Genomic DNA, 23,141 nt, shown 5'->3' with positions numbered 1-23,141 from the left:
GTAATATAATAACTACCAATCTTATTGGGAATTTAATTTCATGTTTTTCCAAGTCATGCATTTTTGCCTTTAAGACTTTTTTTTTTAAATAATTGAGATAACATAGGTTTACCATACTGTATATGTTTTGGAAATACAGTTTGACACCTCTTCAGATGTATGTTGCCTTTAAGTCTTTAAATATGAACATATTTCTTTTGGATGCATACTATAATTATTAACAAATTACTTAACTTCAGCTCTTCAGGGGAAATTTCAGGTGAAATATTGTGAAAAATAAGATGTAATGTTCTACAACTCATAAAACCTTTTTGATAAATACAAACTTAGTGCATGGGTGACATACATACAGGCAGTTTATCATATTCTGCATCTGATGATGAAGGAGAGACAGTAGCACCAGGACTGGAAGATGATAACCTTAAGGTACTGGAAGGAAAATTGGCATCTGGAACAAAAAGGACCTGAGGATGGGAAAGAAAAGCTGAGTGAATAATCCCTAAAATAATACCAAGAAATATGAATGTGTGCAGTGGGGGGGAGGGGTATGGGTACAGGGAGGGGGTTAAAGTGTTCCTTCCAACTTGATGTGGCAATTCTGGATGGGCTCCAAAACAAAGGTAAAAGGATATTTGAGGATGTTCTTTATCATAAAACAAAACTCTCGTTATTTAAGCCTAGAGTATTTTTCTAAGCATGCGTAGCCAAGGTGCCCATGCATATATAAATACCTCAAACTATATATCTACATGGAAACTTCTGAATGTGCTTAAGATAAACTTGAAAAAGGACATTTTTATACAAATTTTATGTAAGTATTAGAACTACTAGCCAAATCAGGACCTTCTGGAAAGAAGTCTCATGTCTTGAGTTTTTCATTGTCTGTCTGATTTTTTTAGGTCTTCTGAAACAACAAACAAAGCTTGGAGTAAGATTTGAGTTCAATAAGCTTCCAGGTAACCTCTGAAACATCACCTCCCACAGGTGGCCACTCACCCAAACAGACCAGTTTTCTTTCCTATCTCAAGGTAATCACCAAATCAGTGTCTACAAAGGTGAGTCTCAAATTTTTTGGAACCAGAGCAGATAAAACCAGTTTTGATTTATCATAACAGGGGGATACCTACCCCTCCTAGGAATTAGGACAAGTATTTAAAAACCATGGAAACCAAAAGGCAATCTATAGGTCTTTCATTGTCACTGTTCTTGATTCCTTACTTTTACTAGCAACATCACAAGTGAGTCAGGTCCTAAGACAACTGACAGCACATAATATTTTAGTTATATGAGGGTTGGACAGCAGAGCAAGGGCTAGAGGGACATCTGAGATAAGGTGGCCCAACCATTAATTTCAGATATTAGGAAACTGACGTCTAAAAAAGAAAGTGAGTTGCTCATGTCAAATAGCTACTACAAGGCTGAATGGACACAAAGCTTCAAGACTCATATTTCTGGTATTTTTACCATTATAGCGGGCATATTAAAACAGTCCTTATACTTCCCTAGTTAACGGATCTTAGTCCAATACCAATGCTTTGTTTATTGATATAGTAAAATATTAATAAATCAGGCATCACCCTAAATTATTCTACTAAGTTCCACTGACTGTAGTCTTCAGCACTGAGTTAGTAAATCTATGCCTTGCTTTTCTGCTTTGGGTCAATTACACATCATGCAATAATGTCCCAGATTATAAGAAATCCAAACTATCAATTTTTGAAGAGACAAAATTTATTAATTTATGAAGAGTTTTAATGCCTGTTTCACCTCAGGTACCTGATAACGGTTGTATACTAGTTTGTCCTGTTGACAAGAACTTAAATACTAAAAGCCCAAGGACACAAAAACTGGACAACTTATGGATTGTCAGCTTCATGTGTTGCCCATGAAAGAAAGGCCCCCTGAGCTCATCACCATTACTGGGATGATGTTATACTTAAAAGTAGCAGTATCTGTCCCCAAATAATTAAATGCCATTACCATATACAGATGCTCTAGTAAGTCAAAAAGGGAACCAAAATGTGTTCAGGGCAACCAAGCACTGTGGGTGAACTGGAAACCTGGACTCAGCCTCAATCTACCAGTGACTGGGCCATTTCCCTTTGGTGGCAAAATGTAGTTTTAAAGTATAAATATAAGAACATCTTACCATGAAAAATTATTTTGCTAGATTAATTATATTTTATATAGAAAAGTAAAATATCTGCTAGGGTGGCGAAAGTCACACCATTTGTCAGTTTAAGTCCATTTAACAAAGTTCTAAAAAAGTTCTAAATTTGTGACTTTTCTTGATGATCCTTAAGGTCTATGACTAGTTGACTGCTTTTTTGATGCTGTCTGATCAAGATAAAATAACAAAATTTCTACCTCATTTAAAATAAAATGATGGGCATAATATACCTGAGGGGGCGGACTAAACTGAAACTTAAAATTAAAAATCAAACATTCTAAGTGTTGCGCTTGGTTGTCCTTCCTCCGCTAGACTTCCCCCTCTGTGGGTAATGTCAGCCTGAACAACATTCAGCAATCACTGTCTCTAAAGAGAACAGTCACCACATGTGGCAGGGATTTTGTGCTATTTAGTTCAGAGCCTCCACTCCCCCAGGCAGACTACAGATGGTGACGGGTGGAGTCTCTCATTTGTACATATTTGGGTATGTCACAAATTTATTAGGTCAAGAATGCCAGATAAAGGATTCAGCCTTCACCTGCAGATCATAAAAAATATTGTGGGGATCCACAGCACCCTAATAAACTGCATATTGTTACCAGAATAACAAGTACAGAAAGATATTCATATTGGGGAAAAGATAGAATAAAGATGCTCAGGCTAGAGCAAATACATACTCCTGAAGTTCATGAATATCCCCCCAGTGTATGTAAAACTGAAAGCAGTTAAACATCTGATAAGAATCAAGGCCCTGAAATCGCCACCAGGGCTCCCGGCAGAGGAGCACCTGGTAACACATGCCTGGAGAGCGCAAGGAATTAGCGCCAGGTACCCTAAACCCTCTGGACCACAAAGCAACTAGGCCCAATGCCAGAGCAGTTTCAGATTAAAATATGCAAATCCTTTCTATTTAAAGATGGTGAGAAAGTGTTTTCATTAAAAAAGATTCGAGGCAGGGGCCTCCCTGGTGGCACAAGAGGCTAAGCATCAGCACTATGAAACTATCCACAGCCACTGCAGCATGAGTTTGATCCCAGCCAGGGACGTCAGACACACGGAGCAGCAGACATCTCCGGTCTCGCCCGCTGCTCCCCTCAGCAGTGTATTTCAGTGGATCCACCTGTTCTGCTCTCCACTGTCTCTGGTGAATCCTCTCACCACCCCCTGCACCTCTGGCCTGTACCCCAGCTCTGGTATGCATAAATAAATCTTCAAAAAAAAAAAAAACAGTTTCGAGGCAGCTCTCCTGCAGGCCTATAGCCACAGGTGTTTCACAAGCCTTTTCCCTTCACAAAGCAGCTGCCCTCCTGTGACCATGCAGGTGCCTCTCTTTATTCTTTTCTCCTTTTCCTAATAAATCTGTCCTATTAAAATACATTTTTAAAAGCTTTTAAATAGTAAAAGAACAATTAAATATTCTAAGAGTAGCTGTGTGACATGTTACAGGGTAACAATCTCATGAATTTAACTTCGATGTCAAGGAAACTTTCATAGCAAAATCTAATGGCAGTTAAGAAGACTGTACTCATCATTTACAAAGCATTTCTTTCTGAACAGCTCATAAGCACTAGGATGATTTTAGAATTACTGGATCTGAAAGAAGGAAAAGATTGAATCAATGCAATTATTACTGATAATAATTCTGTCACACTAACAGTAAGGCATTAAAAATAAAGGACAAATGTAAAATTTCTGAAGTAACATACAGTAAGAAATGAATTACCTGGCCTGGAACAATGGTATGCGTGAAAAGTTTATTCAGTTCCACTAATTTATTAGGAGTGATGTTAAACTTCAGTGCAATGGAGTTAAGGGTGTCCTGGCTTCCAGCCTAGAATAATCCAACAAAGAGATGTTCAATATATAAGCAAGCAAAACAAAACTTCCTTTTGATAGACTAATAATCTATTTGTAATATGAGTGAATGAAGGAGAAATAACTCCATCGAGAGTGAATACATTCTCAATTCTCAATAAAACCACATAAAAGCAAAGATTTTGCCAGTTCCCCTTATCTTCCAATTTTACTCCCTACTATTTCTAAACTTTCTTTGGTACAACTTAGCTGAGTAGAGGTCCGTGTATTAGAACATAAAACCATAATGAAAACAAAAACAAAAAAACTTAGTACCACCCAGGGGGGAAATGGAGCTACTTTTTCTCCTTAAAACTTTCTATCTGGCTGTTTCTTGTTGCTCTATTGGCTCCTGGAGGGTGGCCCATTAATGGTTATTTTCTACAGTCTCAGCACAGAGCCTGATTCAAGAATGGCACTAAAAATGTGATGTTTGAATCCAATGAAAGGCAAGGAAATCTGAAAAAAATTCAGATTAGCTATTAATAATTCTCACTGTCATTAAAACAGCAATTTCCATAGTCAACAAATTACTTTTTAAATATATAAAATTTGCGATATATATCCCTCGAAGACACTTTCTTTCCTTATGTAAAAGAGAATAGGAATAAAGAGGCAGTGAGACAGTGAGACTCCAGGGTAAAGAGCTTCACACACACAAACCCCCTGCTGCCGACAGTCAGTCCAGACCCCAAGATGGGCTTGATGTCAGCATCACGCTTTGTAACTTTTCAATGGCAGGTCACTCTGGAGAATGTGATTGTGAATTCCCATCAATAGCCCTGGTCAAGACCAGAGGCTGTCCCTGTAAGCAGAACTGAATCCCCAAAGTGGAACTTTAAATTAGATGGAGATTTGTGTCAGCTACAAGAGAATGTAGAATGGAGGAGATAGATTTATAGAAGTTAGCTCACCACTTGCCCTTAGTATAAAAAAACCCATCAACTAGATAAATTGTTTTAGGCTAATGAGTTTATAGTTATAGGTTACACTAAAATAGCCTCAAAGCCTTTCCAGAACAAGTTAGGATATAAATACTTGTCTTTATTTTTAAATCATCAAAAGCTTATGACCCCACCTCTACCCTGAATAAAACTATATCTACTTGTAAGGGGCAGGAAGGGACACAGTGCAGGTTTTCTATGATCCCATGCAGAACAGGGTAAAGAAAGAGTCCTGGAGAGTCCTCCGTGGCTTTTGCAGGCTTTTATGGGATTTACCAGGTACACGGCAGGCAGGGGTGCCGGGGGCCGGAAGGCTGGCAGTCCTCCCAGGCCCAGCAAGTCTTCACTCTATCTGGGCTCTCTGGCATTCTCTGGTGGTCTCTGCTCTCTGCTCTTCCCTTCGTTCTCTTCTCTCTCAGCTTCTGCTGGCGTCCCCGCGACGCTGCCCCTAAAAGCCCAGTCTCAGCCCAGGTGAATCCCATCTACCTATGCCCACACCCTACTCCAGGTGCCCACCATCAGGCATGCATTCAGGACCTCAGGGTTCCGTCATCTATCCTAATGGTGGGAGGGCAGAAAAGCCTGATACTTTTTACCTTACCCTGCACTACTAAAAACCATAAGTTTCAAAGTTTATAAATACATTTTCCAATATTAGATATTTACATTACACATTCAAATCCATTCAGTACAAAACATAGCTTAAGAATACAGACTACAGCCAGAACGTTGGTTTTGAATTCTAGCTCTGCCATTTGTTAGCTGTGTGACCTTGTGCCATTTGCTTACCTTCTCTGTGTCTCAGTTTCTTCATCCACTGAATAGAGATAATTATAACTTGTGCTTCAGAGCATTTACTTCAAAGCAAGTGATCAATAAATTTGCTTCATATGTTTATTTCAAAAAAACTTATAGAAGACACTATATATAAGGGACTCAGAGAAGGACAACTTGAACAATCTGGAACTTTCACTCCAGCAGACAGACATACAGAACCAAGCCACCGACCCTGAGGGCGAGGCTGTTATCATTACATCTTTGGAAGTAAACCAGAATGAACAACCACAGGCCAAGAGTGAAAAGAAGACCAGTAGGCAATAGCATGGTTCCCTAAATATGAACTATGAATCCCTTTTTATCTCTAATAACAAGTACACAAAAAAGTCAACGAAAATTAAACTCCATAAAATATAAACCAAACAGGTGAATATAGACGCATTGCTATATTCATTTGATCATCTGTTACATATTAATCTAAGAGGTGATTTTCACTTTCACTGCATATGTGATTTTCACTTTCACTGCATATCCCCTAGCAAACACTTTTCATTTCCTTGGAAGGGCTTGGATGCATACAGGGCTTTAGAATTAATTACTAGTGATAAATAACTTTAATCCCATACTTCTTGAGTGCCTGCTATGAGGTAAGGCACTGAGCCAGCTGTTATGGCAATCAGCAACACATTGAACATATTGTAGGTTGTGGTAATATGAGATATACAATCACTCCAAGTCCTTTCTGTAAACAACTTGGCTTATAAGCTACAGAAAGATGCCTAGAGGTGTTCACAGAGCACTCAGCATGAAATGTCAGACCTTTTCACTGTGATTCTACAGCCATGGAGATATTTAACATTCCCAAAGCAGTAACATGGAGGGATCAGGTCTTACTGTTTGCCTTATAAGGAGCCCGGCATGGCATGCAAATTAAGAGTAAAAAATACACATTAGGATAACAGAAAATGACAACAGCACTTCATTTCTTCTTAGAAGTCAGAACGCTCCTCAACAATGCCATTTCAGAAATGGCTGAGTATTCACATTGCACCAAGATAAATAAGATTCAGCCCCTGGCCGCCAGAAGTTCATGGTGCAGTGAGAGATCAGCACTGTAGGGTAAATGAGTTAATTAGGCTTTTTATGCCACTAGCCTCTGTGGCTATCACCTGCAGCCTTGATCATGTTCATGCAGAAGGCACTTGGGAGAGTAGGTACGAGGCACACATGCCTGATTGTGGACACCTGGCGCATGGGTGTGGCCATGTGTAAGTGTGCACACCTGAGCCTAGAGGCCAGCGATGTAAAGACAGTGTCATTCTAGTCACTCTCCATGGATATATGGGTTAAAACACAAGATAGATGTTAAAATAATCAATCCCATCAATGAGTCAAAATGGTAAACTGAGAAATTACATAAAGAAATATGATTCTATAAGAAAGTAAAATGAAGGAATCACACCTGGTCCTGCTGGGTGATCACAGAAAGTGCAATGAATATGGAGTGTAATGTCAATATAAGGGTTTGGCTTATATAAATGAATGTCTGAAGGAGCTATTGCTTCTTGAAAAAAGGGTCAAGTGTGGAGGTGGATGTTAAAGAAGCAACTGAATATAAGGTCATTGGAACTCCAAAAGGATATATGGATGGAGATCTGTAGCGTAAAGAAAATATCAGGCTTTTCTGCCCTTCCGCCATCAGGATAGATGATGGATCCTTGTCCTGAATGCATGCCTGATGGCGGGCACCTGGAATAGGGTGTGGGCATAGGTAGATGGGATTCAGCTGAGCTAAGACTGTGCTTTTTAAGGGCGGCGTCACGGGGGGACGCAAGCAGCACCAGTAGCAGCAGCAGCAGAAGCCGAAGCCGAAGCCGAAAGAGAAGCCGAGAAGCAGCAGAACGAACGCTAGAGAGCCCAGATAGAGTGAAGACTTGCTGGGGGCTGGGAGGCCTGCCAGCCTTCCAGCCCCCCAGCCAGCACCCCTGCCTGCCATATGCCTGGTGAACCCCAAATAAAAAACCTGCAAAACTACTGAGGACTCTGACTCCTCCTTTACCCGGTCTGCATGGGATCAGAGGACCTGCACTGTGGCCAGTCCTGCCCTCTACAAGATCTAAAATCAGTATTCACTGGCATATCAAAGGTAACTGATATCCTGGATTTATATGAAATTGCCCAGGGAGAAAATTCAGAGGGAAAAGAAATGACCTTAAGAAGCTTTATTATTTAATGGTTACAAAGAAAGAAGCTAAGGGACAGAATGAGTTAGGAAAAAACAGTAAGTAAATCTTGTAGTATTAACACACACTCTACTATCCTGTTTATACTTACAGTGTATTCCATGGTACCATGGGGCTTTTGAACCAGCATCTTCTTCTCTTTTTTATCATGTGTTTTGTTTTGATTGTCATCTGAAGAATAAATTGTAAACAAATAATTTCATTTTTAATAATTGAGGACAAGGTAATCTATAGTATATTAAAACACACTTTCAAATGACCAAAAAAAGAGACACTTTTAGAAAAATGGACTAAAGGCATAAATTGCCCATTCTCATAAAAAAGCTATCAATAAATACTTGAATAAATAATATTGACTGTAATCAAATAAACAAATAACAATGGGGTAATGTTTTATAGTTATTAAAGTAGTATAAATGATATTATATAATATTAGAGTACAGTCAATATAAATGATGCACAATATATATTAGTAAACCTTTTTATAAAGTCATTTGTCAACATATAATTATAAAAATGTTCAAGAGAAGTTCAGTCTGTGATTTAATAATCCTTTCAGGAATTTATCTTAAAGAAAAATTTAAAAGAAAAATGCTGTATGTAACATTATTTGGTTACTGCAGGATTATTTATATATGATTGACAGTATTAAGTTGAGCCACAGATTTTATTGTTTTTATAGGTCAAAAACAGCCAACCATTGACAGATGAATGCTATTCAACCTAACTGTTATGGTTAAATACATCTATCAGTCAAAATTTTAAAATCAAAGAGACAATTTTGCAATGGTTAAAAATTTAAATGACAAAAAGAATATAAAATTGAATTCATTATGAAAAGATCCTCTATTTTGCATGTAATAAGAAAAATGCAAACTAAAACAAAGGATTATTTTATACCTATTAACATAATAAATCAGAAGGCTGGATAATTCTAGTGTTGGCAGAGATGTGAACTGCTACTAGGAATGTGAACTGGTACAGTCATTCCAGAAAATTAAGTAAGCAGTGACAAGACTCTACACTTAACTCACAGATATACTTCATAAAGTGACCTGCTTGAGGATGTACAGTACTATGCCATCTGTGGCAGTCAGGAGTTAAAGGGTAAACAAAATGTGGTGGGTATGCTCTTGGATTCCAGGCAGCAATTAGAAATAACAAGCTGTAAGTACACACACAGCAACATGCTGACAATTAAGAGAAGCAGAATCTCATGAAGAGAATTACATCATTATGTAAATATAGACTAGATGCACAAGGTAGGATTAATGCACCTCCATGTTCATTGCAGCATTATTTGTAAATAACAGCCAAGTCATGGAAACAACCTAAGTGTCCATCAAAGGATTGATAAAGAAAATTTGATTTTATACATACACACACCAGAACACTATTCAGTCATTAAAAGAATGAAATATTGCCATTTGCAACAACATGGATGCAACTTGGGGACATTATTGTAAGTGAAATAAGTCAGACAAAGGAATACTGAATGATTTCACTTAGATGTGGAATCTAAAAAATAAAACAAAAAAACAAGTTCATACAAACAGTACAAATTAATGATTTGTTGTCAGAAGTTGGGGATGAGGGATGTGCAAGATGGGTTAAGGAGATCAAAAGGTACAAACTTCGTTATAAAATAGGTCATAGGGATTTAATGTACAATATATTGACTATAATAATACTGTAATTCTTATATGCAACTTGATAGGATATTAGATCTTAGAAATCCTCATCATAAAAAAAAAAACTATGTAACAGATGTTTACTTATTGTAGTGATCATCTCACAATACATACAAATATCAAGTCACTGATATACACCTGTGTAGGGGTTAATGATGTTATCAGGATTCCCCCTACTCTCCCCACCAGCCCTCCTGCCATTAGAATCTGACCAGCACCTGTGGTCTAGCATGAGCGCCTCTAATTACGGTCCCAGAGAGAATGGGGCATGCATATATGTAAACGGGGACACCTGTGCCCAGGGGCTATAAGGGCAGCACTGACTCTGAGGCAGGACTACAAAGGAGAGGAAACCACCAGAGAAATACTGAGAGAGAAAGCTGGTCTGTCTCCTGATTACACATTAAAGGCCTGTAAAAATCTACCAAAGACTCCAAAATTATCTTTTATCTGTGAGAACTGAAGATGAACCTACCCTGGGACAGTTGCAAAACAATGGAAATTATGTCAATTATATATACCTTAAATAAAAAGTAGATGCCTACAAAAATACACACATTTTTCATGGCCTGTAGGGTAAGGTAAAAAGTATCAGGCTTTTCTGCCCTCCCGCCATCAGGATAGATGAGGGAACCCTGTGATCCTGAATGCATGCCTGATGGCGGGCACCTGAAGTGGGTACACCTGGGCTGAGAGACTGGCCTTTTAAGGGCGGCGTCACGGGGACGCCAGCAGCAGCAGTAGTGATCAACAGGGCTGGGGCAGTTGTAGCAGGAACAACCCCGTATGTCATGTGCAAAGTTCCAGCTCTCCAGGCCAGAAATGCCCAGCCACACAGCACCCCCACTTGGCTGGCAACTGCAGGGGATACGTGGACTTGGCACAGGGACGAGGCTAGGCCAGAGGCAGGTGACGCGGCCACCCAGCCCGCCAGGCCACCCCATCACCCAGTGGCAGCAGAAGCCGAAAGAGAAGCCAAGAGAGAAGCAAGAGAAGCAGAAGCCGAGAGAAGGCCGGAGAGCCCAGATAGAGTGAAGACTTGCTGGGGGCTGGGAGGACTGCCAGCCTCGTGCCCCCCAGCACCCTTGCCTGCTGTGTACCGGGTAAATCCCAATAAAAGACCTGCAAAAACCCACTAAGGACTCTGACTCCTCCTTTACCCGGTCTGCATGGGATCAGAAAACCTGCACTGTGTCCTTTCCTGACCTTACATGGACACATAAAAATAAAAACTTATATACAATGAACACAATAGAACAGTGTGGAGTAGAGAGAGAAATGGGACTAGGAAGTGAGGATGACAGGCAACCAAAGAAAAAATAATGGAGTCCATCTCTAAGCAGTGAAGACATGTCATAGCCAAGAATTGCTTCACTCAGCCTTCTACCTCTGAGGTCCTACAAGCACCTTCCACCTCCTTCGAAGGTCAACAGTATCATTTCATTACACCGTAACTATGGGTGTACTGGATAAAAACTGTAAAGTAACCCAGAAATATGAAAATAGTTAACTGACCTGGGAAGTTAAAAGGCAAGAAAAAATAGATGCTGTCATTAGAATTCTTTTCTAGTCATTACATGTTCAAATCAGGTCCATTCATTGAACCAGAGACACTGATGATCCTTCTAGACAACAAAAAATGGCCTTTTTTCCATCAGGTGGCCATAAGCAAATTACTTCAAGACAAGACCAAGGACTTTTCAGATGTCCAGAGTTACACAACCTATTCAAAAACCCAAATTTTATTATTTTATGTTTTATGATCTAAATTCACTCCTTTTAATATCTCAGCTCCATTTTCTGTCCAACACGCCAGACCTTTTGATCTTCTTGCTTTCAAAATAGTTTCTTCGCATACTTTTATAGGTGCTTCCTATTTCTAGAACCTACAATATGCTTTCTTCTCATCTGTGGCAGCATCTGGTCCACACTATTTCATAAACTGTACATAGTTATTTCTAGTCGCAGTGGGAATGCTATTAGAAGCCCCCAAATCATGAGTTTCCCTATTGCTCAGCTGCAAAAGACATACACGTGTTGGATTTTTCAGGATGAATTATATGCATGTGAATGGGTACAAATCTTCCATTGGAACAAGGTAAACATATTGCTGAAAAAAAAAGTCAAACATATTGCTAAAGAAAAAATAGAAAACTTTCCCTCCAAAATCTAAGATTTTGAAATTCTTAAGGTAAAGACCCTGCTATATCATCATTGTGCCCACAATATGATACTCAGTAGATGTGCTTGAATGGACTTCTCAGTAGAGATCTGTAGGGTAAGGAAAAATGTCAGGCTTTTCTGCCCTCCCGCCATCAGGATAGATGATGGATCCTTGCGGTCCTGAATGCATGCCTGATGGCGGGCACCTGGAGTAGGGTGTGGGCAGAGGTAGAAGGGATTCACCTGGGCTGAGACTAGGCTTTTAAGGGCGGCGTCATGGGGATGCCAGTAGTAGCCGAAAGAGAAGCCTAGAGAGAAGTAGCAGAAGCCGAGAGAGAAGCAGAGAAGGCCGGAGAGCCCAGATAGAGTGAAGACTTGAAAAGTGAAGGCCTCCCGGCCCCCCAGCACCCCTGCCTGCTGTGTACCTGGTAACCCCAATAAAAGACCTGCAAAAAACCACTGAGGACTCTGACTCCTCCTTTACCCGGTCTGCTTGGGATCAGAAAACCTGCTCTGTGTCCTTCCAGTCCCTTCCTGGCCCTACAAGATCAATGAGCCCAATAGAGATCAATGAGTTTGTTGGCAACATCTTCACTGACAAAGCCTGACCCTGGGAAAACCACATAGCTAGCAAAGCCACAAACAGAACACAACGTCTGACAGGTGACTCAATATAGAAAGCAGACACACAACTGGAACATCTTATGGACCTAATTTAATAATCTTCATATCATTATAGCACAAATTAAGGTTTCATACTGCTTCCTCAGTATTTTTTGCAGTGAGTTTTAAAGATGGCCGAATATATGTCTCAATAAGTAAAATCTACAACACCTCACCTAGATATCTGTGCAGCAGAGAGTCCACAAAGCCCAGGAGAGATTTCTGGCGCTGGAGAAAGCTGAGAAGAGAGCCCATCTGCCTTGGCAAAGGGCTGATCTGCGGCGCTTCAAGCTGGAGTATCCCCTCCAGTGTTCCAGGCGAGGGCCCATGCTGTTCCCAAGGATTGAACTCTCTCCCACTGATACCGGTACCTCCTTTTCCAACTTGAGACCTCCTCAGACCTTTTATACTATCCCAAATTCTGACCCTTCTCCTGCTTACGGACTCTTGAGGAAAATGCTGGGAAGGATCTACTGCCAGAGGGGACAGTGGTCAGGTGTTCCTCAGAAGTCATTCAGGAGAAATCAACTCAATCTATAACCTGCCCCACCTCTGAAAAGAGTTCTCCAAAGCTGGTTTTTCCTCAGTCCAATAAGGAAGTAGCTAATAAAAATAGACAAAAACCCTGGAGGAATGAAATGTAGACCTTTTAACCTAGTTGTCTGGTTTTTCAGAGATTCTGGAGGTGGGGTTGGTATGAGAACCCTATCGATCTCACCCATGTGGATCTGCCCATTAGTCCCACCTTTTCCCTTCTATCCAGTAAGAGGACCAGGAGTGTCCGAGAAACAAGGATCTTGGTTCCTGCATCCGAGGAGAGCCTCAATACATCATTACCAAGAGAACTCATCTTTTTTTCTATGAGTTGGACCTGAAAGAAGTGAATATTCAGGAGTCTATCTGGAGCCTAGAAGGACATGGAAGCTGAATAAGAAGGAATCTTTCGCAGTGGTGTCTGTTTCATCTTATTTTAGGTTGCAGGTGCCAATGGGATACATTTTAAGAGATTTATGGTTTGAGGACAGAACCTAAGGTACACTTAGACATGGGGAGTGATAAGAAGTATGGCTGATATTTGGGGAGGAGGCAGTCAGTTAAAAGAATGGGAAAACGAGGGCCTCCTCGGTGGCACAGAAGGTTGAGAGCAGTGCTGTGAAGCTGTCCACAGCCTCTGCAGCACAGGTTTGATCCCAGCCGGCCAGGGAGATACCCACATGGCATGGCAGACCTCTCCTGTCTCGCCTGCTGTTGCCCTCAGCAGTTTTTTGGTCCGTCTGCCCGTTCTGTTCCCCACTCTGTCTCTGGTGAATTCTCTCACCCTCCCACGCCTCTGGCCTATACCCCAGCTCTTTTATAAATAAATAACTCTTTAAAAAAAGAATGGGAAAATGAGTATGTCACAAAAATTATGGGAAAAAAATATTTAGTTGTACTGGGACGATCAAATACTCCTCCAAAGCTAAGAGACAGAAACCTGGAAATGGGTAATAGTGAGGTGAGAGTTATTGGGGTTAAAAATGGGGAACCTCAAGACAGTGTTAACCCCATCAGTAAAGAAGGAGTAACTTCACTAACTAAAAATGTAACAAGGTAAAGACAGGAATGAGGGCTTAATGGCTTGTGAAATTTAGAAGTTACTATGACAAAAGTAAGGTTTCAGTAATATGAATATTAAGATAAAACATAGATTCACCCAGGATAGGAGCTCAACACTAGGGCAATGGGCCTTGTTGTAATGGCACCTGTAGGGGCAGCTGCAGCTAGAGCAGTGGTAGGTAAGAGGGTGGGATGCTGGACTTAGGAGAATGGCACAATGTATTTGTTTCCTGTTGCTGCTGTAAAATTACTACAACCTTAGTGCATCTAAATTAAAAATAAATATAAATTTACTATCTTACTGTACTGCCAGCAAGGCACGGAGCAGGTTTTCTCTGATCGAGGCAGAGGGGTAAAGCAGGAGTCCTGGAGCCCTCAGTGGCTTTTCAGGTTTTTAATGATCTTTCTGTGCCATTTGTAGTGAGGCAACCAGGTGCAGGGCAGACAGGGAAGCCTCCTAACCCCAGGCAAATCTTTACCCTTTCTAAGCTCTCTGTCATTCTTTTGCAGTCTCTCCACCGCTGATCTCTACTGTTCTCTGCCACATAGTCCTCTGCCTCCTTATGTTCTCTGCTGCTGTGCCATTGGGCACGCATGTAAGACCAGCGGTGTCAATCATAGATACTAATGGCGGGAGGACAGAAAAAATCTGATCACTTCCATTTACCCTACATTTACAGATCCATGGTTTCCAAGTCTGATAGGGGTCTCCATGGGCTATAATCACAGTGTTGACTGGCAGGTTCTGGAGGAAGATCAGCTTCTACGCTTTCTCCAACTCCTAGAAGTGGGCCGCCTTCCTTGACTCAAAGTCCCTTCCTCCATCTGCTAAGTTAGCAATGAAAAGTGGAGACTTTCTCCCACAGCCACTTCCCTAGTTCTCTCTTCTGTTGCTTCATTCACTATTAAAGATCCTGGTGTTTACACTGAACATACCTAAATAGCACAGCCTAATCTCCTTAAGGTCAGAAGATGAGCAATCTAAATTTCACCTACAGATTTGACCTTTGTCCTGTAACCTAACAGGTTTTATAAATTGGCACATAGACATCTGGAGGTATTTTGGCTACCACAGATAAGAGTACAGGTGTATGGAAAAGAAGAAAAGTCCAGATTCAAAGAGGAGAATTCAAGCAGAGATCACAAGTGTTTGTGTGCTGGGAAGCTGGGTGTTGACTAGGGTTGGTAAGGGATATGGCATTGGTGACATGTTCTCATTCTGAGAGTAAAACAAGAATGAGGCAATATCAATGTTATTCAACCTTCGCATCCTGTCACAGACCACCAGGGCCAGGTGAAGTTAGGAGAGGCCAATATTCACTGCTGTACTTGCAAACAGAAGAGACACATGTGAATTCCCTGGCTCTTGAGTGCATAATATCAATATAGGCATAGGAAGGAAAAAAAAGACCATATATAGCGCCTTTTTCCCTGATATTATTTTGACAAGCACAAACAGAACATTAAAAATTAACAAGTTTTTGGGCCTCCCCTGGTGGCGCAGCTGTTGAGTGCTGGGCTGCGAGGCTGCCCGCAGCCTCTGCAGCGCCAGTTCATTCCCCGGCCGCCAGCGAGTGTCCCACAGAAAAAAAAAAAAAAAAAAAAAAAAATTAACAAGTTTTTAAGTTATATCAAGAACAGTTCTCACTGGTCAGTTTGTGAGTTCCCTTCATTGCTAACTCCCCTTGAACAATCAATTCTTTCTCTCCTCTTTTCTCTCATAAAATCATCTGAAACAGATGCACAGGCTGACAACGTGGGGCCCAAAACATCTCTAAAGAAGGAAGATGGTTGTCACGGCATCCATTTGAAGCGGACTCACTGAGGCAAAGATTGTGTCTCTACCTCTTTCTAAGGAAGGGACACCTTTAGAGACAGGAGGATCCATTTACAATGATAGTCATATCCCTATATTGAGAACCAATGCACTTGGATGTCATAGTTTTGATGTCATTAACCATAAAATCAGGTCATGTGTCATCTCCCTTATGCTACCAAACATCTTTCTGATTACAGTTGGTTTGGGGGTCAAATGAGCTGTGTTCCTATTAAAAGAAATAGAAGAAGACACAAAGAAATGGAAAGACATCCCCTGCTCATGGATTGGAAGAATAAACATTATTAAAATGGCCATCCTACCAAAAGCAATATACAGATTCAATGCTATTCCAATCAAAATTTCAATGTCATTCTTCAAAGAAATAGAACAATTATTGATGAAATTCATATGGAATCACAAAAAACCCCGAATAGCCAAAGCTCTACTGAAAAAAAAAGAAGGGAATGGAGGCATCACACTCCCAGACTTCAAACTATACTACAAAGCCATAATCATCAAAACTGCATGGTATTGGAACAAGAACAGACATACAGACCAATGGAATCGAATAGAAAATCCAGAAATAAACCCACAGATTTATGATCAACTAATCTTTGACAAAGGAGCAAAGACTATGCATTGGAGCAAAGAAAGTTTGTTCAATAAATGGTGCTGGGAAAACTGGGTCGCTACATGCAAAAGAATGAAGCTTGACCACTACCTCACACCATACACAAAAATCAACTCAAAATGGATTAAAGAACTAGACATAAGACCTGAAACCATAAAATACATAGAAGGAAATATAGGCGAAATGCTACGTGATTTGCACATCAAAGACATCTTTACAGACACATCACCCAAAGCAGTGATAGTGAAGGCAAAGATAAACAGCTGGGACTACATCAAATTAAAGAGCTTCTGCACAGCAAAAGAGACAATAACAAAAATAAAGAGAAACCCCACCAACTGGGAGACAATTTTTGCACACAACACTAATGATAAAGGACTGATCACAAAAATCTGCAAAGAGCTAATGAGACTCAACAACAACAAAGAAAATAATCCAGTCAAAAAATGGGCAGAAGAGCTAAAAAGAAACTTCTCTGAAGAGGAAATGCAAATGGCCAACAGGCATATGAAAAAATGTTCAACATCACTTGTAATCAGGGAAATGCAAATCAAAACTACCATGAGATACCATCTCACACCAGTGAGAATGGCACATATTAAAAAAACTAGCAACAACAAATGTTGGCGAGGGTGTGGAGAAAAAGGAACTCTTCTGCACTGTTGGTGGGAGTGCAAACTGGTCCAACCACTGTGGAGAGCTGTCTGGAGATTTCTGGACCTACTAAACATAGAGCTTCCATATGATCCAGCAATTCCACTCCTAGGTATTTACCCAAAGGATACAGAAACATCAATTCCAAAGAGCACCTGCACCCCTATGTTTATAGCAGCACTATTTACAATAGCTAAGCTTTGGAAACAGCCCAGATGCCCAAAAATAGATGACTGGATCAAGAAGATGTGGTACATATATACCATGGAATATTACTCAGCATTCAAAAAAGATAAACACATGCAATTTGCAGCAACATGGATGGCGCTGGAAGGGATCATGCTCAGCGAAATAAGCCAGAAAGAAAAAGAAAAATACCGGATGGTCTCACTCATAGCAGGAATCTAGAAAACTTAAATAAGGGACCACGAAATTGAATAACTATAAGAAAGTGAAAATCAACAAAAATTATGAACCAGAGACACTTTTTTGGGAGGGAAGGGAGGGATTGGGGTCAGAATGGAGGGGTTGAAATTGTATGGGGAATATAAAAATAAAATTTATTATTAAAAAAATAAAAATTAAAAAATTAAAAAAAAAATGAGCTGTGTTCAGCTAATAACCCTGACACATTCTCATGGCTGGATGTTTAACAAGTTACTTGAAATCTTTTTCCTGATTATCTATAAAGTGAAGTGGTATCTGATAATGTTCTTTAAATAATTCAATGAAATGATATAGTGTTTATATCAGTCTGACCTAGTGTGTTTCACAAGTGCTCTTATTATTAATAATGCAGTTGAAATAAGGAAAAAGCAATTTGAATAAAGTAGCATGTTAAAAAAATTATAAACAAAGTTTCATTCCAGAAACACAGTAGTGATATAACATTAATATGATTATTGTAAGATGTTTAAAGGAAATGAACCATTTTTGCTTACTTTGATACATGCTCAAAAAAAAGCACTGACAAAACTAAGCAGTGATTATATTTCTGAAAAGAACAATTTTTTAAAAAAAAATCCAATCTTAGGAAATGAAGAATTGTAATAAATTTCTTTAACATGATGAGTAAGTTTTTACTCTTTAATATTCATAAGAACTACACTTCCGCAAAAGCAATGGGACCCTGAAGTGTGTATCAAAAGCAATTTTCACTAAGAATAAAATCTTAATGACTTCTTAATATACTGCTAGATCTGCAGTGGCATGTTAATTACCTAAATGCAGTACACTAAGATACTGTTGCGGCCACAGTCTAGTTTTATAGAGGAAAGACTCCAGGTTGTGCAGTGGGAGGGAACCATAAGCCCTACTCAAGCTCTACTCTCTTCCTTGTACAACTGTTGTTCTGGGGAAAACAAAAGCCTAAGAGCAATTTCAGCAAAGCTTTTAAGGCTTCTGGGCATCACAGCTCCCACTCCACTAAATTACAACAAAAAAGCTAACCTATGTGATGCAAAGCTAAACCACAAGTATCTAAGGTGAAAAAATAAACTCTAGTGGAAATGAAAGTAGAAACACTACAAACATAATGGGGACAGTTTGGAAACCCCGAACATGAAGAGAGAATCCCTGCCATTCATTAGAAGCCACTTTTAACAGCACTGTAAGGCAACACCTGTGGACGAATGTACTCCAGGTCCCACTTGTTCCTCAATGGCCTCTATAGAAACTAAGCACTATTCTAAACAATCCTAAAGCATATGTTTAAACTGAGGTAATGCTATGTCAGAAACCAAACCAAACATTAAAAGTAAAGCACTAACCAATCTAAAAATAAGAATTCCTATCATTATGGTGATACTTAATTTTGTTCTGAAATCTCCATTTAAAGCAATGGATTAAAAGTATTAAATATTGAGAGAAATGAAATTTTCATTATTAGCAGAAAAATTGTCTACCTAAAGAACCAACATCATGAAAATACCTAGAAACCATAAACTTGTTCAGTAAGGTGACCAGATAGAAAAATCTTTTATGTTTAATAGAAATGTATTTGGAAATGTCCCAGGCTCAGAGCTATTAAATTAGAAAATATATAGGTATAAATAAGAAAAATAATGGTAAACTCTATATACATGTGTGTATGTAAAATTCTGAAGGCTTACTGAAGTATTAATGGAAGTTTGAATAAAGGCAGCTACAGAAAATGCTCCTCAATAGGAATCTTATTCTTGTAAATATTTTCAAATTGATGTTTAGATTTAATGCAACTTAGATAACATTTTTTTAAACATGAAGAAGAGAAACATGCCACCTTGATAAGCAGATTTATCTGGATCCATAAATACATAATACTATCCAAGATTATTTTTAAAAGATAAAGAAAGGTAGGAAAACCTTCTTGATGTCAGAGCACATGATTATAAAGCCACAGAAATTAAACATTGTGGTGAAATAACTAAGAGTCAGAACTTAGTTATGACTAAGTTGACATGAAGGACATTAGTGTAAAATAAAAGTGCTTTATAAACCAGTAAGAAAAGATTGGCTTTTCCCTTAATTGTCATGTAACTTCATGCCAGGAAGCTTTGATATCAGAGCCAGAATGAAAGTCCTGTTCCGTCCATGCATATCCTCAATAATTAACATGACTTAATCAGCTTCCCAGCAAGTAAAGGGGGATGCCAACTCAACTCCAAGGAGTGCGTAGGGGCAGGATGGGCACTGGGCGGTGTGGGGTAAATGGTTTTTCAGGCTTTTCTGCCCTCCCACCATTAGGATTGGCCTACTTAATGGGGCACCTGCAGATGTTATATTGTTGTATTGTTTACTGCAGTGGACCATGGGAGCAGTAATGAGGTAGTCACCAAGAGAAGCAGAAGCAGGAGAGAAGTGGGAGAGAGAAAGAAAGAAGGCCTGAGAAGCCTGGAGTGAAGACTTGCGGGGGGCTTGGAGGCCTGCTGGCCTCCTGGGCCCCTGGCACCCCTGACTGCCGTGTACCTGTTTGCCATACTACATGTACATGTAAACCTCAATAAAAGCCTGAGAAAGCCACCAAGGGCTCCAGGACTCTTCCTTTACCTGCCCGTCTGCTCGGATCCTAGATAACCTGCACTGTGGCCATCCTGCCACTACAGGCAGTTTCTTTATAATCCAGCAGATGGGTACAGGAGGAGTCCTGAGTTTGGTGGCTTTCTCAGGCTTTTATTGAGCTTCACATGTACATGTAGTGTGGCAAACAAGTACATGGCAGGCAGGGGTGCCAGGGGCCCAGGAGGCCGGCAAGCCTCCAAGCCCCCCCTGCAAGTCTTCACTCTGGGCTTCTCTGGCTTTCCTTCTTCCCTTCTTTCTCTCCTGCCTCTTCTCCGGCTTCTGCTTCTTTTGGCAGATATCTCAATACTGAGCCACAGCCCACAGAATAACACAGTTTACAACAATGTAACAACTGCAGATGACCCATCAGGCAGGGCAATCCTAATGGTGGGAGGGCAGAAAAGCCTGAAAACCATTTACCCTACAGAGTGTTACTGTCAGGACTGGATAAGGCAGTTCAGCTCAGGTAAAGTATTCTGCGAAGTGAGAAGAAAGGACTCAGGAAAGCTTAAGGACTATTATTAACTGAGCTTGGGTAAACACTGGCTGATGTTTGGAGAAAAATCTAGATCACTCTCAGATCAATGCAAATGAATTGAAGTTTTAATAGTAACAAACAAAATCACAAATGTCTCTGAATATAGGACTTATATTTACCAAAAGATTATCAGTGATGTATACTATCCAATTTATTGGTCTGTCAAAAGCACAATTAAAATTGTCTATAGTTATATCTAGCATCTTAAGTGTAACTACTGGAATACCTGAATAATAAGTTGTTACAATAAAATTTTAAAAGCTCTCTCATAAGGAGCCTTCATCTTCTGTGCTTAGAAAGTTCAGGGGAAGAATTAACTCCATACTCAGTATGAACGCCAGGATTTATCCTCTGTTGACACAAGGATAACAGTAGATGTTATTTTTCCTCCTTCAAACACATCACAGGCAATACAGTCCTTGACTGAAATAGCAGTAAGGAAAACAAGTCTACAATTCAAGAAAGACAGGAAAGTTGTCTATCACGGAACACTTTACCTCACTTCCTCAGAGCACCATGAGCACTGAGCATGTCCTTTGTGTTTATGAAATGACTATACTAACCTTACTCTGTATCTTTGGAAGCAGATTGTTTTGGTTTTTCTGTCAGCATTTGACTTATATGATTCCTAAAACTAGTGAGTGTTTTTAATGTAACTACATATATGACAAGGTCAAGTAGTTGGATCCACAGGGAAATTTCAATCTTGTCATCAATCATGTTATATATAGCTCAGGGGAAAGAAATCCCTAGTCAATTTCTCCTAAGAAACAACAGAGTTCTAGAGGCAAGGGAGAAGGCACTAACATATTTAACTTTTGCCTTGTTTTTTCACTCAGAGTTGATTCAGGGGAAGCAAAATGATGTATGAAGATTCACTTGGGTAGCAGAAAGCAGGGCTTAAATCCCTGTTTCTTGCTGACCCGTGGTGGGACCCTCTGCTGAGTTACTCAGTTTCTAGATCATGATAAATAGTAAATTAAATAATGAAGTAAGGTGTCTAGTCCACAGGAGACACTCATCCACAATAGGTTCCTTCTGTTCTTTCCTATATCTGCTGCTACTTCTTTCTGTTCTGTCTTCTTTCTGCCCTCTAAAAACTCTTTCAAAATGGCCTTTTACTATTTATAATAGATAAAGGACTTAATTGAGTAAATTTAAACTTTAGAGAAAATATGGAAATATAAAAAACAATTCTATGTAAGTCAAGACCACATATGGTCATTAAAAATTACAGTTGAACAAAAGAAAACACAAATCACCTATTTTACCCCTGTTAAGAGACAACCGATGCTTGCATTCTGGTGAACATACTTCCAGTTATTTCCCATGCCTCTTTTTATATCTACAGAAGTGAAATAAAATGAAATCATAGTCTATACATTATTGTCAAACTACTTTTTTACTTAGCAATATTTTGTGTAAATTTCCCATTTCATTAACTGTTTTTCTGTATCATTTAAAAATGGCATATAGTATTCCATTTTATATAATTTATGTTATTTTCACTTTCCCTCTACTGTAAACAATGCAATGATAGTAACTAGTTAAATCCCATATGCTCTTGATGATTTCTTTTAGATGAATTTCTGCAAACAGAATTATTGTGTCAAAGTGTTAGGGGGAAAAGGATGTCCCAAAGCAAATTCCATATAGGCTTTGTGGACTCCACCCCCACCCCAGGCCAAAGCCAAAGACACTGGGAACTCCAAATCCCATCACCACCAAAGGGAAGGTGGCTGGGACCTGAGGGTGGGGTTAAGCAGCCAGGTGGATATAAAAGGCAGACACGTGGGCTTTGGGGGACCCCATTTGGCTCTCCACCAGCTCGCAGCGTCCGGCCAGCTCTGAGAGTGACTTTGGGTTTCCAGGTCGTCGGATAGGGTAGGACGCATTAAACACTTTATTTATTTTTTTTTTTTTTAAATAGAGGCATTATTTATTTATTTATTTATTTGTTTTGTTTATATATGCACTGGGTACAGTCAGAAGTGCGGGAGGGTGAGAGAATTCACCAGAGCCAGAGCGGGGAGCAGAGCAGGCAGAAGGACCAAAGTACACTGCTGAGGGGAGCAGCGGGCGGCAGGGGAGGTCTGTGCTCCATGCGGGACCCTCCTCCGGTGGCCGGGGAGCAGCCGGGGATCGAACTGGCACTGCAGAGGCTGCGGGCAGCTTCGCAACCCAGCGCTCAACCGCTGAGCCACCGGGGAGGCCCCGCATTAAAGACTTTATTTCCCTATTTTCTCCCTGAGTTGTACATTTTCCTTATTTCCTTTCCTCTTGTAAATAAACTTTTTATTAACCTTTTTGTGTGTGTCTGTAGTAGAGTATTCATAAGTCCCTTTAAAGCGCGCGGGTG

The 23,141-nt window shown here is 39.9% G+C and overlaps 1 protein-coding gene across 6 annotated transcripts in view; it reads right to left on the bottom strand.

Annotated features, from left to right (window-relative positions):
• Positions 1-23,141, bottom strand: part of NCOA7 (nuclear receptor coactivator 7) — a 134,785-nt gene that overhangs the window by 40,981 nt on the left and 70,663 nt on the right. For all 6 annotated transcript variants that reach the window (XM_054697807.1, XM_054697806.1, XM_054697809.1 and 3 more), the window contains 3 exons: positions 8,080-8,159; positions 3,894-4,001; positions 351-464 (listed from right to left, as the gene is read on the bottom strand). In XM_054697807.1, the coding sequence (XP_054553782.1) occupies positions 351-464; positions 3,894-4,001; positions 8,080-8,159 (302 nt within the window). The remainder of the gene's footprint in view (positions 1-350; positions 465-3,893; positions 4,002-8,079; positions 8,160-23,141) is intronic.

This window comes from Talpa occidentalis, unplaced genomic scaffold (genome assembly GCF_014898055.3).
Source record: "Talpa occidentalis isolate TD23 unplaced genomic scaffold, MPIMG_talOcc4v2.1 talOcc4.2, whole genome shotgun sequence".
Taxonomy (NCBI): domain Eukaryota; kingdom Metazoa; phylum Chordata; class Mammalia; order Eulipotyphla; family Talpidae; genus Talpa; species Talpa occidentalis.
This window is presented reverse-complemented; position numbering and strand designations above follow the sequence as displayed.